This window comes from Camelina sativa, chromosome 5 (assembly GCF_030686135.1).
Source record: "Camelina sativa cultivar CO46 ecotype springtype chromosome 5, ASM3068613v1".
Lineage (NCBI taxonomy): Eukaryota > Viridiplantae > Streptophyta > Magnoliopsida > Brassicales > Brassicaceae > Camelina > Camelina sativa.
This window is the reverse complement of record NC_141884.1, coordinates 41,075,514-41,090,896: the sequence shown is the minus strand read 5'-3', so window position 1 is coordinate 41,090,896 and position 15,383 is coordinate 41,075,514. Positions and strand designations below refer to the sequence as shown.

The window sequence follows — 15,383 nt, the reverse complement described above, 5'->3', positions numbered from 1 at the left end:
TTATATAATTATTAATTTATATTATTGATGGGACTATATATTTACAAAAGAATTTCAAAAAATTTATTAGCTTATTATATTATCCAATTGTGTCCAAAATTACATTGGTCCCGACTTGGGACCCAAAATTTTTATTAATTTATAAAGATTATTAATTTACCGAGTATTAATTTATGGAGGTTGTACGGTAGTAGTTTCGTATGCATTTTTGATCATTGAATTATATTTAATACATGTGGATTCATTCGCTTCTTGTTTCTTACAATTGTAAATGCTATTGCCCTTTTTCTTCTGATTTGTTTTATTATTATATTCTAATTTTTCCTAGTTCGGACAAGTAATATATATAGTGGTTGAAAGAGAAAAATAAGGTGGTAAGAATAATCTCTAGATAGTTAATAAGAATATTTACATTATATATACTTTCTGCAGAGATACAAGGCAAATATTAACAGTTGGATACAATGAAGAAAGACATAACTGATCCAAAAGCTAGCCAAGCTGTGCCAGATGATATAATAGAAGGAAAAATTCTCGAGCATCTCCCAACGAAATCCTTTTGTAGATTCAAAACTGTGTCGAAACAATGGAAAGGCATGATCGAATCGAGCTATCTCGCCAAGAAACGTCTTGTCCGCTACCCAAGTCCGAAACTCCTTGTTATTCGGTCGGAGCTATGTAGTGATCGCTGTTCAATAAACATTTTGTTGGAGACCATATCAAAAGATGGTCACGAAGACCACAGCAAAATCTTTCTTTGTTCTTACAAAAAATCATCATTATATCCATATATCAACAATATTGGTCACATAATGGGTTACTGCGACGGTTTAGTCTGCATTTACCAATCTGAGAACATTTATATAATAAACCCTACGACGAGAAAACTCAGAATACTTTATCGTGAGTTTTTGCTAAAGTGTACAGGCCTACCAGGTACAAAACACTCTTTTATTTAATTAATAGATTTTTGTATGCTAAAAAAATATACTAAAATACTAAAAAATCAAAATCTAAAAAACATTGTTTTGTCTTTGTTTTTAGGTATGCTTGAAGCACCAGTTATTGTGGGATTTGGGAGAGACATCGTTACAGGATCATACAAAATAGTTTTGATGTATCTCTACGACCATATCAATAACAAAACGCTTTTCAAGACTGAAGTCTTTAACCTCAACGATGGCGAACAAAGATGCATCACTTTCCCTATCTTTTACAATGACCTTAGCGGCGATAAAGTATCCGTCTTTGCAAATGGATCGCTTTATTGGCTGAATATTTACAACCAAAAGATTGTGGCCTTGGATCTCCACACTGAAATATTTTCGGAGGTGTTGCTGCCAAGTTGGTTCACCGCTGACTCATTTGGTGTGTACTTATGGAGTCTAAAAGATCGTTTATGTATATCTGATGTGTTACAATATCCGGATGTGGATGTATGGGGTTTGCAGCAAGAAGGTCCTAATGTGATGAGATGGGAAAAGATTATTTCAGTTACTATTTTAAGTATGGCTAATTTAGATTCAAACTTTTGGGAACTTGGTCTAGCTGCTTGTCATTTTAGGCCTAGAGGTCAAGGACCATCTAAAAACTTTTTAGAGAAAGTCCCCACGGATCACTATCGCACTGCATTGTATATGGAGGACTTGGTTTCTTCGGTCTAGTTATATATATATATTGCCTTTTAAATTTTACACTTGATCATCTCCGTGGTTAATGTCATCATTGACATGAGATGCGCATAAGCCACGTGGAATTTTTCTAACTTGCTCAAAAAGCAAGATCATTCCAACCCGAAAACACCCTTTTATGATCCTAACCACACCAATCGTCACAATCATATTATACAACCACCAGTTCACAAAATCCACTGTTCCTAAGTCAACGATACTAGTATTCAAATCGACGTCGATGTATAGCAATAACATTAAAGCTCTCTTTACCTCCGTTACGCCAACCAAAGCCTCTATCTCATCCCGAAGCTTCCACCACCACAAAGCACCGCAACTTGCGGCTAAAGCCACTCTCTCTACCACCGTCGTCTCTTCTTCTCTCCGGCCAAAACCGCTTTCCACCACCGTCTTCACGATCACTCGGTACCACTGAATCGTAGCCTCATGGAGACCAAAGAAAAATAAGAGTCTCGTCAAGAAATTGTGATTGTTACCGTTGACTACCCCGTTGACTCCTTTTGAGATCGTTACTCGAAGGCCTAATCCAACGGAGAATTGAAGAGTCAAAAGAAAAACCCACGCGATGCTGACACGTGGATAATAGAAACCGATCGAACGGTTAGTATCTGCGGAACTTCTGATTTTGGTGATCAAGCAGCTGTGGATTAGAGTATGAACGGTTACTATAGAAACGACGGCGTATACTATCGCATGGATTGTGTTGAGGAGGAAATAGTCGGGGTTTTCAGGAGGCAGCGATGGTAAAGAGAGGATGAAGGCGGCGGAGGAGAGACGGCTAAGGAGGAGGAAAGAGAGAGGGAGGAGGATGCTGAGAAGAGTGGTGGTGATTAGCCGGAATTGCTCAATCACGAGCTCCTCCGCCTCTCTCCACCGCCTTTCGCCGCCAGTCATAGTTGTAGACATGAGAGAAGTTAGTATAACTGTAAAAGGGACAAAGAGACAAAAAGCGGTTATATATATTTATGTTTGAAAGGGAAGAAGAGGAAGAAGAGACTGTCACGTTAGGTTTTTTGATTTAATTAGACCCATACCCATTATATTGTTAATTAACTAAGTAGGGTTTTCTCATCTTTTGACGTTTCAACAAATACTATATTTTGTTTAACGTGCCAATGTTACGAAAAAAGAAATACACATTAAATCTAGGGAATATGCACTGGATACCACAATTTTCAAAAGTATTTAAGAAACTACCATAGGACCTACAGTGCATTCTCTATCCTCATATACAATTACTTTTATACCCATTACATATATTACATGTTATTTGTTTAAATATCATGTAAATTTTGTTTTGTGAACGAAATTATATATCGATTTGGGTTCACAAATGAAATGATTAGGATTTAAATTTTACAATTAGAACGAAATTATATGTCGATTTGGGTTCCTAAATGAGATGATTAGTGTTTAGATTTTACAATTAGAACGAAATTATATGTCGGTTTGGGTCCACAAATGAAATGGTTAGGGTTTATATTTTACAATTAGAACGAAATTATATGTCGGTTTGGGTTCACAAATAAGATGGTTAGGGTTTAGATTTTACAATTAGAACAAAATTATATGTCGGTTTGGGTTCACAAATAAGATGGTTAGGGTTTAGATTTTACAATTAAAACGAAATTATATGTCGGTTTGGGTTCACAAATAAGATGGTTAGGGTTTAGATTTTACAATTAAAACAAAATTATATGTCGGTTTGGGTTCACAAATAAGATGGTTAGGGTTTAGATTTTACAATTAAAACGAAATTATATGTCGGTTTGGGTTCACAAATGAGATGGTTAGGGTTTAGATTTTACAATTAAAACGAAATTAGATGGTTATGATTTAGATTTTACAATTAAAACGAGATTATTTGTCGGTTTGGGTTTACAATTAAACGTTATTTAGTTCAATATAACATGTAAAATATAAATATTACATGCTATTTTAAAAAATCACACCAAATATTTCACTCTCTCTATCTAACACTAAAACAGAAAAGGGTGATTAAGTCTTTTCACTCCAAAAAAAACGTGGGTCCTATGGTATTTTCCAATGAAAAAATGTTGTTGTGGTATTCTCTTAAATAACTTTCAAAATTGTGGTATTCTCCTAATTAACCCTTAAATCTATATATACAAACAAACTCAAACTCAAACGTAAACAAATTATAAAGACGTTGAGTCGTGACCCGAAATTATAGTAGAGAGTAGAGATAGTTTATGTCTATCCGATGTGCTACAGAATCCGAGTGTCGACGTATAGAGTTCGCAGCAAGAAGAAGCGTGCAGGGAAAAGATTTAGTTTCAGTTAATATTTTAAGCACGAATTGTTTAGACGCAAACTTTTGGAAGCTTGGTCTAGCTGCTTATTATTTTAGCTCTTCAGGAAGATATCCAGCTGATAATTCTTTAGATCAAGTCCCTGATGATCACTGCAGCAGCATTTGTATCTTCTGTGGTATATTTATCTCACTTTTAAACGACCATGAATGCTTTACATGTGTCCCTTATCATGCACTTGCGAACGTCTCCAATCAAAGTTTTTATTTCTTTTTGGTCAACGAAAAGTTAAAAATAATTAACATATTTTTACGTGTTTGTTGGCCACTGCATTGATGATTATTTGGGTAAGACCAGCTTTCAAATCTCTATGCATCGATACGGTTGCAACAGCCACATAAACCAACAAATCAACCCATTTCAACTATAAGCCAAAAACGAAGAACCGAACCTCTCTAAACGTGGAACCAAAACCAAATCAGTGCAATGTGTCCAAAGGGATTAATAACCGTGTAAACCTATTGATCCTATAGATTGTTTTCCATGGGTGTGAATGGAACGTTCCTGGGGCTATATAGCCTATATGCAATGAAACCCGAAACAACTAGAGAAATCAGGGAAAACACAATGGCTGCAATGCTGGTTCCATCGCTAGAGCCCTTGACAGTTGAAGAAGTGAGACCCGAAGAAGAGCCCGAGGAGATATCTAGCGGTATCCAATCACAGTTGATCGTGTAGTGTCCTGATCCGTGCCACGGTTTGCTTTCCATTGGGTACCAGTATGCAACCGACATTTTGGCCGGTGAGCCAAGCGTGAACTGAACATCCTGTAAATATCAATCTAGGACCTTAGCTTAATATGAAGACGTTCTTCATAAATAACTCTATTGACCACGTACAGTTCTACGGGATAAGATTTTTTGTTCCTAAAGTGTTTTGACACATGTGGATTTGGTGTAAGATCAGTAACTACTGATTCACAGAGGTAAAAATGTCTGGAGATTATGCTGATTTTAAGAAAGGGACAATGGTAACCAAACGTCATTGATCTGAGTAGAAGATTTACTGACCTGTTGGAGACGGTCCATAGTCCTCAAGGGCCTTGAGAACTCAAAATAGTAAGTTCCTTTCTTGCCATCTGGTGTGTAAGGGCTGTCTTCCTCTACAAAACCTGTTGAAAACTTCAAAGATTAGTAACCAGAGGAGATGCCTCTGGCTAAGATATGGTTATAAACACGGAGACTTAATTTCATCTCTTTTTCCAGTCAAAAGAATGATAGTATATCTCTGTTTTTTGGAACATTTATGTAAGACTGACCTGACTGAGTAGTGAAGCTGCTGTGCCACCATGCTCCATGCCAGTCGTTCTGTGCGCTAGAATCATTTCCTGCCAAAAGAATATCCATGAGAATCACATATTTGTAATTTGCACAAGGAGATCACTCTCGAGTAGCTAGCATCCAAATAGAAAAAAGTAATTTATATTTTAAGGACGTCTTATATTTGAGGAAACACATGAGAGAGGGTTAAGAATCTACAAAACCTGACTTAAATACAGGAAGAGACATAAATAATTACTAAGCTTCCATAAATCAGCAATTCATAACAAAAGAGAAAAAGGTAATTTCTGTTCTTGGTAGAAATTGTTTCAAAAGGGAATTACTATTCCACTAATTTCTGATCCAAAAAGTACCTGAGGGTCCAAGACCATCAAGGTAACGACAATGTGGATTCCACGCATATATGTCAACTAGATGACCAAATCTGTTCATATGGAAAAAACACAGAGATATTCAATAAACATGATAAACAGAGGTATAGATAAGCCACTTGATTACCATATAAAGAGCTAAACTAAATTCATTAAATTGGCACAACACCAAATCAAAGTATAAGAGAGAGAAAACACTATATTGCACTACAAATCACCTGTCACCTCCATTTCCTTCCCCGTTGTCTATTGGATTACCACCGTAAAGCCGCCCTGGAATAGCATTTCCAATGGAGAAATGCATAATATCCACCTCGAAGCCTCTGCAAGCCTTGCTGGTACAAGAGTCTGTCCCTTCTTTACAACCACCCATCTTGTGGAGCAGAAAGTTGACATCAGTTGTTTCATATGTTAAATGAAATATTTGAAAAAACTACACTTAGCCGCCTAAGAAACTTACATTGTGATAAGTAGCTTGATCCCCAATTTGGAACATGAGAGCCACTGAAGGACACTTCTTGTTTTCACTGGATTTAAAGAAGCAAGCGGTTCACAACAATAGTGGTAGACTTGCAATTGAAGTTATGCATAAATCAAGGATCATCGCAATACCAATCTGAAGCAGTATACAAATGTATTTTGACACCTCCGTATCTAAGAAAGTAATAGACATGCCATAGCTAGACAACTAGTGACTAAATACTAAGATTCAAGAGACCCAGGTTCTTACCATATATTACTTTTTCGTCGCAGGACACATATCCTAATAGTTTAGACGCAGTGACATCTACTAAAACAGTTCATATAGATCTCAGATAATGTATAGTTCTGAACTTCTGATAACCAGTTCTTGGATCATGCAGAGGTAGAGAAAGGGGTTTTGCATTTTAGAACTGTGACTCAGATAGCCAAACTATAAAAATACACACCTACCCTTTGTCATAAGCGTAATTTCCATCAATTTCCATTAGAAAGTAGATATCTCGACCATCATGTAGTGCCTACAAAAAGAGATCCACCAACCAAAATGTCAACAACGAAATCCAGATTTATCAATCGAATCAAAATGTCGCAATGAGGTCTGAATCACTAATCCTATGGTGAAACTCACCAAATAGATCTTGTCAAATCAGAAATTTCATCAATCTTATACCATCTACAAGTAATGTCGCCAAACCAATAAGTTAACGCAAATCCGATTCGAATCAACACATTACCTTGACCGTCATCTTCCCAGCGTCATACTCGTGATCGGCGTCTGGATCAAGTGCAGGCCGGAGCGAGAACTCGGAGCCGTCAATGTCCTTCCAGTCATCGTTGCGACCATCGAGAGTGATAATCCCAGGTCTGAAATCGGCTGTGACCTGGATATCCGAGTCCGATTCACAACTCCATTCGCCGGATTCTTGGTGCGACGAGACCTTCCCCGCCGCGAAGATCAAGAGCAACGCTACAACCACGAGCTGAAGCATTTTTTGATTTTCCGACGATTTCTCTCACTTGGGGGAGTTGGGGGATTAGTTTCTTCTACAGTAGTTGACTGGCCTAATTACGACTCTTCAAACGGTAAGCAAATCTCGACAGCTGTAATTAAGAAAACAAAATTACAATGTTATTAATGGGCCTTACAAAGCCCATTAAACCCTCACGAGTCAAATAGAGAGAACCAACCTTGTTGTTGTTAATAAAAACCAACGGAGATATTTAGATCGGGAGTCATCGGTCCGATATCTTGGATCCGTGCTCCATTGACGAACGAACAACACTCTTCTTTTCCTTTTTTAAGTTCAACCATTTAGCTCCTTCGCCGGAGCCTTCACATATGGCGGCTTCGAAGAAGATTTGTCATTCTCTGATCGTCTTCCTCGTAGCGATTTCGACTGTCTACGCTGTTTCCGCGGATTCTATAAAAGGCTGCGGTGGTTTTGTCGAGGTTTATCTCTCTCTCTCTCTCTCTCTTTTTTTTTTTCCCTTTCCGGATTCGTTTTATCCATCGTTCTGATTGATCTATTACTAGATAGTTTTTGGTATTTGAATATTGAGGATGTTTGCTTCCCAAAGTAGTAGATTCAGTTTAGTTGAGCCTGCTGCTTAAGTACGTTTACGCACTTCTATCTGAGATTTTGCAATTCGGGGTATGTTTTGATCTTTGGAAATTATTATGGGTTAAGTAGTGGGGGGAGTACGATCGGATCTGGATTTATTAATTAACGCTGCTAAATTTACTAAACGTGCAGGCGAGTTCGTCTTTGGTTAGGTCTCGCAAAGGAGCCGATGGGAAACTGGATTATTCTCATATCACGGTAAGAAATCAATTTGTTGACTGTTTCTTCTTTTTCTGAGTGAGTGAGGGTTTTAATGATTTGTTTTTTTTTTTGTTCCTCTTTCAAATTACAAGGTTGAGCTTCAAACAGTAGATGGATTGGTAAAAGATAGTACACAGTGTGCCCCTAATGGTTACTATTTCATCCCAGTATATGACAAGGTATTCATCGAACCTTATCTTTTGTTATTCTGGGCATGCGAAAGATGTATTTTTCTGGGGTGAATCTGTGTTGCATTCCTGCTGCAAGTGATTTCTATGCTTTCTTCTCGTAGGGCTCATTCATTCTCAAGATAAATGGACCTGAGGGATGGTCATGGAATCCAGATCAGGTTAATTTGTTCTCCATTTTTATTTTTCTGAGGACTATGCGTCAAGAATCTTTCCAGACAAATTACAGGCTTTCTAGCTAGCTATTTACATTGAACTCGATGTGGCAGGTCCCTGTTGTCGTTGACGACTCTAGTTGCAACAATAACGAGGATATTAACTTCCGCTTCACGGGGTTCGTTTTTGTCTTTGTTGTGATTGCGTCATCTTTTCTTTTTAACTTTGTTATTGGTGATTAGGTCATCTTTCTTATTTTTCATGTTTTACTCTTTTGTATATTGCAGTTTTACATTATCCGGTAAAGTCCTGGGAGCTGTTGGTGGGGAGAGTTGTGTGATTAAGAATGGAGGCCCAGCTGATGTCAATGTTGAATTGTTGTCTTCTGATGGATCAGAAGATATCATCGCTTCTGTTCTCACATCATCAGATGGGAGCTACTTATTCAAGAATATTATTCCAGGTAAGGAGTAAGATTTCATCATCAGTGTCTCTTTTTCTATTGATCTATCACTATGGCCTTGCATGTATGTAGTCGGAAATTTCCTATATAGTAAAATCAAATGTCAAGTGCCTAATTTTTAGGTGTCTTGTTATAATGGAATGACGAGTTTGTCTGATTGGTTGCAGGAAAATACAATATCCGTGCATCCCATCCAGATCTGCAAATTGAAGTCCGCGGTTCTACAGAGGTCTTAGATCCTTTTGGTTTTGCTTTTTATCTTTATTGAACTTTTCTGTTTAAAATTCTCCTGGCCAACTTTTTGCATTTGAGTACACATGCGTTTCCCTCTTTCCTATCGTATCCAATTCAATCTTGATAACTTTAATTCTGCATGTTAATAGTAGAAATTCTCTGTTTACCTGTAGGTGGAACTTGGATTTGCAAATGGCATGGTGGATGACATATTCTTTGTCCTTGGTTATGATCTCAAGGGCTCTGTTGTTGCTCAGGTAATCTCCTTATTCTTGTGTTTCCTTTTTTTTCTTTGATGTTCAAATCCTGCTACTCTCCTCTGCTTTCATCAGTAAAATTTTAATGATGATCTTTATTGGAAGTAGAGATTGGTGTATCATTGGTTTGGTTCCTTTTCTTACCCATCATGCAGTTGCAGATTATCCTCAATTTTTTTGTGTTGGATAAAAATTTTTGTTTCCTTTTGTAGGGAAATCCAATCCTGGGTGTTCATATATATTTGCATTCAGATGATGTTTCCATGGTAGATTGTCCCCAAGGATTTGGTGACGCTGCTGGAGAAAGGAAGCCTCTCTGCCATGCTGTAACCGATGCGGAAGGAATTTTCAGTTTCAAGTCCATCCCTTGTGGTAAATCATTGCTCGATTATTCACAACCAATTCATTGGACATTTATTTGACTTTAAGCTTTAGTCTGATGAATTCTGTACTGTACAACACAAGTAAATGACTATCCGGCTCTTAGTTTGTAATGAGCTATATTTTGGTCACTTTGATTTTTCTTCCTCAGGAAAATACGAACTGGTGCCACATTATAAGGGTGAGAACACGGTCTTCGATGTTTCACCTCCTGTGATGCCTGTTTCTGTAGAGCATCAACATGCCACTGTTCCCAAAAAGTTTCAGGTCAGATAGAACAACTGCAAACTTTTATAACCACTCTATATTTCTATTGGATGCTGCCTACATGTTTTTCCACTAAACATTGAACTGAATTCTCCTCTAGGTAACAGGATTCTCCATTGGGGGTCGTGTAGTTGACGGTAATTCGATGGGAGTTGAGGGCGTTAAAATCATAGTAGATGGTAGTCTAAGATCTGTCACGGACAAGGAAGGTTTTTACAAGCTTGACCAGGTATAATTTAATGCTACAAGTTCAAGTTTATACGGTATACCTTGTTTCAACTGTAAGCCTGCTAAATTGTTTGTCACTCAACTTCTCCTAGTGAATTTTTGGTACATGTTTCGAGGCTTCTAGAATCTAGAGTTATGGATATGGAAAGATTTATCTAGTTTATGTACTAAGCAAAGCAAATGTACTTTTACATATTTCAAATATTTACCACTTGGTTTTCTTTCCACCACCCTTCACTCTTATTTTTTGTTGCTGTGATCAGTAGTTTTAATAGCAGGGAATGTAATGTAATATTGGTTCAACTCCTTAGGTTACGTCAAACCGGTATACAATAGATGCAGTCAAGGAGCATTACAAGTTCGACAAACTGAACAAGTTCATGGTATCAGTCTCACTTATTTTTTCTTGCTCGTTATATTAATTTCTCCAGATATGGCCTCACCTCACTCGTTAGAAGTTCAACAAACTAAAGTAAATTACTTAAACTTGTTTGTGTAGGTTTTACCAAACATGGCTTCACTTCCAGATATCACTGCTGTATCCTATGATATCTGTGGTGTGGTGAGAATGTTTGGTTCTCGTCACAAAGCAAAGGTAAACTCGTGTACATAGTTATGTTTCTCTGTTACTTATCTCTCGTGTTTAACGTTTTAATATTTTAAATTTAGGTAGCTTTGACTCATGGACCCACAAATGTCAAACCACAAATGAAGCAAACAGATGACACTGGAACTTTCTGCTTTGAGGTTTGTTGTTGCAGATATGTATCTCTACTAAATCTAGACAAAAGTTAGTTTTATAAAGTTACCTTCCTTGATTCTTTGGAGAGTTGTTTCTGGCTTATGTGGTTACCTCGTTCCTTTTCTGTTTATGAATGAGTTCTCTGTTTCTCACTTTATAACTTCTTTTTTTATTTATTCATTTTGTTTTTGCCATCATATATATTTCAGGTTCCACCAGGCGAATATAGGCTGTCTGCTCTGGCTGCTACACCAAAGGGTGCTTCTGAGCTTCTGTTTTTGCCAGCTTATGTGGATGTTGGCGTCAAAAGTCCTTTGTTGAACATAGAATTTTCTCAGGTTATTCTCTCTGAACGACGCCACACTTGTGCGTGAACAATAGACTTCCACATTTTCAGGATGATTTTCTTTCTTTTAATTTCTTTTGGGTGCTGATGCAGGCCCGAGTCAATGTGCATGGTTCTGTTACTTGCAAGGAGAAATGTGGTCCGTCTGTCTCAGTGGCGCTTGTGGGAGTAGCTGGTGATCGTGAAAAGAAAACAGTTGTTTTAACCGACGAGAGCAGTCAATTTCTATTTTCAGACATATTGCCTGGAAAATACAGAGTTGAGGTGGGATGCATGGTTTCTTTCCAACTTTTTTCTCCTCTTGGGTACATCTATAAGAGAGACGGAAAAAGTGACATTACTAGCCAAATACATTTACTAATTGCTTGTCACGATTGGTAAATTTAGGTCAGAAGCATTTCACCAGAAGCCAGATCTGATGAAGACAGTTGGTGCTGGGACCGTAGCTCAATTGATGTGAATGTTGGAACTGAGGATATCAAAGGGATTGAATTTGTTCAGAAAGGTTACTGGGTTAATATTATCTCCACCCATGAGGTGGATGCTAGAATTGTTCATCCTAATGGATCACCTACTAGTTTGAAAATCAAGGTATTCTTTTTCTGGTGGATTCTCCGTGAGTTTTGGCTATTTAGGGAACTGTATTTAATCTCTGTCAAAACTAATCATCTTTATCATTTGTGGTAACTACAGAAAGGTTCACAGAAAATATGCGTTGAGTCACCTGGAGGACATGAGCTTCAGCTTTCTGACTCATGCATGTCCTTTGGGAGCAATTCAATAAAGATAGATGTCTCAAATCCACAGGTTTTAGTTTGTAATGTTTTCTCTTTTGTTATAATATTCTTTGGCTTGTCCTTCATTTAGCATCTACGTACTTTTCTTTCTGTAGCCTATTCATCTGAAAGCCGAGAAATACCTCCTCAAAGGTCTGATAAATGTGGAATCTAGTTCAACCGAGATTGAGTCTGAATTGCCAGAGAATTTCATTGTTGATATTCAAGACAAGGAAGGACATGTTATCAACAGTATTGCTGCCAAACTTACATCTGATGGGCGTGGCGTTTATGAGTACTATACCTGGGCCAGCCTTGGTGAAAAGATAAGCTTTGTTCCTCGAGATTCTAGGTATGATCTGCTTATTATGATGTCAGGGAAACTGTGAACTAGACTTCATATAGTTGGAGTCAAATGTCTCAAGAATGCATCATAGTTCATAGAAGAGAAATTCTTATTTCAAAGTCCAACAATCAAAAGAGTCTTTGGGTGTTTGAATTTTTCTCTAATATTTTTGAAGCCATTTTTATTTTCAAGTTACTTCAGCTATAGCTGTATTCTGTTTCAGGGGCAATGTGGAGAAGAAGATGTTGTTTTATCCTACAAAGTATCATGTAAGTATTAACTAGTAATGCTAGCCATAAAAGATTCTATAGTGGAAACATCAAGCTTAATTTATGTTTGTCTAATAGGCCGTAGTGTCAAATGGCGGATGCCAAGCTTCAGTTTCTCCATTTACTGGTCGGCTTGGTCTTTACATACAAGGATCGGTCTCTCCTCCTCTTCCTGGTGTTCATATCATGGTTTCCGCTGCAAAAGACAGCCTGATTTCTTCACTTAAGAAAGGTGAAGTAGCTATTGAAACAAGCACGTCAGCAGATGGTTCATTTGTTGCCGGGCCATTGTATGATGATATAACATATGCCACAGAGGCTTCAAAGGTAGGTGTATATTATACTGATAAAGGTTTCGTGCTCATGCAAATGGACCTTGAGATGATGTTTTGCTTCACTTTTCTAATCTTAGTTTAGATCTCATGCATCCGGTTACGCTAAAAATCTCACTTGCATTCATTTGTTTTGAACCAATGTGTTCCTGATCTTGGCTTACATGTGCAGCCTGGCTACCATATTAAAAGGCTAGGACCATATTCCTTCTCCTGCCAAAAGCTTGGTCAGATCTCTGTGCGCGTATACTCAAAGGACAATGCCGAGGCATTAATTCCTTCGCTGTTGTTATCATTAAGTGGCGATCATGGTTACAGAAATAATTCTATATCTGGCGCTGGTGGACAATTTGTATTTGATAGCCTATTCCCTGGAAATTTCTACTTGCGTCCCCTTCTAAAGGTAATAAATCAGCAGCTTTCATTGGGAACATTCTTTAATGGCTTTCTCAAAACGTAAAAGTTGCCCAAAAGAAATAAAGGATGAACTTTCTGAGTATATATCGTTGTCCTCAGGAATATTCTTTCAAACCTTCAACAATGGCAATAGAACTGGGTTCTGGAGAGTCCAGTGAAGCTGTATTTGAGGCTACTCGTGTTGCCTACAGGTTTGATCTTATTCTAAATCATTTCCCAAGATTACTTCCTGGTTTTACTTACGTCAAAAGAAGTTGTTGCCTTTGTTAGACTGGAATAAGTTGTTTTCGAGCTCCTAAAACTTTCTCGGCTCATTTCTTTTAAGTATATATGATTACACGAGGGCACACTTCTCTGCTATAAAATTAGAGTAAAACACTTTCTTTGAAGCTTGTACGGGTTGTAACAATTCATAATGACCAAGTAATATCGGTCACTTAAAGTTTCAGTTGAGACACGATTGTACCAATTCATAGTGACCAACTAAAATTGGTCACTTTTAAGTTTCAATTGAGATCTCATAGATCTCCACTATCAGCACATTCTGATTTTGAAGGTTTAGATTTTGGTCCTAAACTTCATTTTTGCTGAACCATTCTCTTGCTATTTGAACCCTTAAAAGCATATTTGTAGGTTTAGACTACATTCGATATAACCTTTTTCATTTCTGTAACAATAGATACCTTGTGAATTCTGTTGCAGTGCAATTGGTAGAGTTGCTCTCCTATCTGGCCAGCCACAAGAAGGTGTTGCGATTGAAGCTCGCTCTGACTCCAAAGGATACTATGAGGAGACTACAAGCGATATTAATGGAAATTATCGACTGAGAGGGTTACATCCAGATGCAACATATGTAATCAAAGTGTCGAAGAAAATTGGTTCAGGCAACAACAAAATTGAACGTGCATCTCCAGAGTCGGTTTCTCTTAAGGTTTGTTTCTGTTTGTCCAAATAATATTCATTCTCATCATCCCCAATTTCAACAGCAGAATTTACCTGACAATTTTCTTATTATAGATTGGTTACGAGGATATCAATGGGCTCGACTTTTTGGTATTTGAACAACCAGAAACGACCATATTAACATGCCATGTTGAAGGAAAACAAAACGAAGAACTAAACTCGAATCTGCTAGTGGAGATCAGATCAGCCATTGATAAATCTAAGATAGAGAATGTCTTCCCGCTACCACTCTCCAACTTCTTCCAAGTGAAAGGCTTACCTAGAGGTAAGCACCTTGTGCAGCTTAAATCGAGTCGTCCTTTAATCTCCCACAAAGTAGAATCAGAGATTATCGAAGTTGATTTCGAGACAAATGCCCAAATCCACATCGGTCCACTTCGGTACAGCATCGTGGCAGATCATCAGAGTCAGGTAAATATATAATTCACAGAAAAAAAAAAGTATTCCACATTTTCATTAGACTAAATTTCTCATTGTGGTTTGATTTGTATCGGTTTTAGGAAGTGACACCTGCGGCTATTTTGCCACTGGTTATTGGCGTTTCAGCAATTGCTCTGTTCCTCAGCATCCCAAGGTAATAATAATTACCAAATTGTAACATTTGTTATATGAAAACATGTCCATAATTAGTAATCCTCACATGCTTATGAAAACAAGGTTGAAAGACATTTACCAAGCCACGGTTGGGATTTCGTCTCCCGGGTTCACTGCATCTGCCAAGAGAGAACCTCGAAAAGCTGTTGCTAGAAAGAAGACGTTCTGAAGAAATATTATTTTAATCTTCGGTTTTTTTCCTTCTTTTTTGTTTTGTTACATATCTTTAGAGTGAATTTATTCGAAACTTGCAGAACTCAGATACTCCTCTAATCCATTTAAATTTTAGAGAAACATTTTGCTCAACGGTTAATTTAGTCTTTTTGTTTTTTTTACCCTTTTCTCTCTTACGATTTCCACTCTGTTATCAGTTTCTCTCTATTACTCTGTAAGTCGGTAATAAATGAAAAAGTTATTTAAATTTTAAATTTAGTTTCTAATTA

The 15,383-nt window shown here is 37.5% G+C and overlaps 4 protein-coding genes across 4 annotated transcripts; 2 read left to right on the top strand and 2 right to left on the bottom strand.

The window, feature by feature from the left end:
• Nucleotides 1–401: 401 nt before the first annotated feature.
• LOC104789844 (putative F-box protein At1g71320) lies at nt 402–1,691 on the top strand. Its single transcript, XM_010515484.2, has 2 exons — nt 402–936; nt 1,045–1,691. Exons 1-2 carry the CDS (start codon nt 465–467, stop codon nt 1,662–1,664), a joined length of 1,092 nt encoding a protein of 363 aa, XP_010513786.2. The 5' UTR covers nt 402–464; the 3' UTR covers nt 1,665–1,691.
• On the bottom strand, nt 1,651–2,634 carry LOC104788553 (uncharacterized). Its single transcript, XM_010514326.3, has one exon. It carries the CDS (start codon nt 2,595–2,597, stop codon nt 1,692–1,694), a length of 906 nt encoding a protein of 301 aa, XP_010512628.2. The 5' UTR covers nt 2,598–2,634; the 3' UTR covers nt 1,651–1,691.
• A 1,728-nt stretch (nt 2,635–4,362) lies between these two features.
• On the bottom strand, nt 4,363–7,247 carry LOC104788552 (uncharacterized). Its single transcript, XM_010514325.2, has 8 exons — nt 6,893–7,247; nt 6,609–6,676; nt 6,136–6,202; nt 5,894–6,048; nt 5,658–5,728; nt 5,283–5,351; nt 5,035–5,135; nt 4,363–4,791 (listed from the first exon to the last, which is right to left on the bottom strand). The coding sequence occupies exons 1-8, from the start codon at nt 7,145–7,147 to the stop codon at nt 4,492–4,494; spliced, it is 1,086 nt and encodes a 361-aa protein (XP_010512627.1). The 5' UTR covers nt 7,148–7,247; the 3' UTR covers nt 4,363–4,491.
• A 24-nt stretch (nt 7,248–7,271) lies between these two features.
• Nucleotides 7,272–15,368, top strand: LOC104788551 (uncharacterized). Its single transcript, XM_010514324.3, has 27 exons — nt 7,272–7,608; nt 7,913–7,978; nt 8,074–8,160; nt 8,274–8,330; nt 8,439–8,503; nt 8,613–8,788; nt 8,956–9,017; nt 9,196–9,279; nt 9,492–9,651; nt 9,812–9,927; nt 10,028–10,156; nt 10,467–10,538; nt 10,655–10,750; nt 10,825–10,902; nt 11,107–11,235; nt 11,337–11,507; nt 11,631–11,834; nt 11,937–12,050; nt 12,136–12,371; nt 12,589–12,634; nt 12,713–12,961; nt 13,139–13,369; nt 13,483–13,574; nt 14,086–14,314; nt 14,401–14,757; nt 14,847–14,920; nt 15,004–15,368. The coding sequence occupies exons 1-27, from the start codon at nt 7,498–7,500 to the stop codon at nt 15,107–15,109; spliced, it is 3,597 nt and encodes a 1,198-aa protein (XP_010512626.2). The 5' UTR covers nt 7,272–7,497; the 3' UTR covers nt 15,110–15,368.
• Nucleotides 15,369–15,383: the final 15 nt, after the last annotated feature.

What these genes read in the sequence shown, in the direction of transcription:
- LOC104788551 (XM_010514324.3), top strand. Translation starts at nt 7,498, where the DNA reads ATGGCGGCTTCGAAGAAGATTTGTCATTCTCTGATCGTCTTCCTCGTA. An exon ending in CTGGAAAATACAGAGTTGAG is followed by an intron (nt 11,508 to 11,630) that starts GTGGGATGCATG and finishes TGGTAAATTTAG; the next exon opens with GTCAGAAGCATTTCACCAGA. An exon ending in ATGCCACAGAGGCTTCAAAG is followed by an intron (nt 12,962 to 13,138) that starts GTAGGTGTATAT and finishes TTACATGTGCAG; the next exon opens with CCTGGCTACCATATTAAAAG.
- LOC104789844 (XM_010515484.2), top strand. Translation starts at nt 465, where the DNA reads ATGAAGAAAGACATAACTGATCCAAAAGCTAGCCAAGCTGTGCCAGAT. An exon ending in AAAGTGTACAGGCCTACCAG is followed by an intron (nt 937 to 1,044) that starts GTACAAAACACT and finishes CTTTGTTTTTAG; the next exon opens with GTATGCTTGAAGCACCAGTT.
- LOC104788553 (XM_010514326.3), bottom strand. Translation starts at nt 2,597, where the DNA reads ATGTCTACAACTATGACTGGCGGCGAAAGGCGGTGGAGAGAGGCGGAG.
- LOC104788552 (XM_010514325.2), bottom strand. Translation starts at nt 7,147, where the DNA reads ATGCTTCAGCTCGTGGTTGTAGCGTTGCTCTTGATCTTCGCGGCGGGG. An exon ending in CTGGGAAGATGACGGTCAAG is followed by an intron (nt 6,677 to 6,892) that starts GTAATGTGTTGA and finishes CTCTTTTTGTAG; the next exon opens with GCACTACATGATGGTCGAGA. An exon ending in ATCAAGCTACTTATCACAAT is followed by an intron (nt 6,049 to 6,135) that starts GTAAGTTTCTTA and finishes CTGCTCCACAAG; the next exon opens with ATGGGTGGTTGTAAAGAAGG.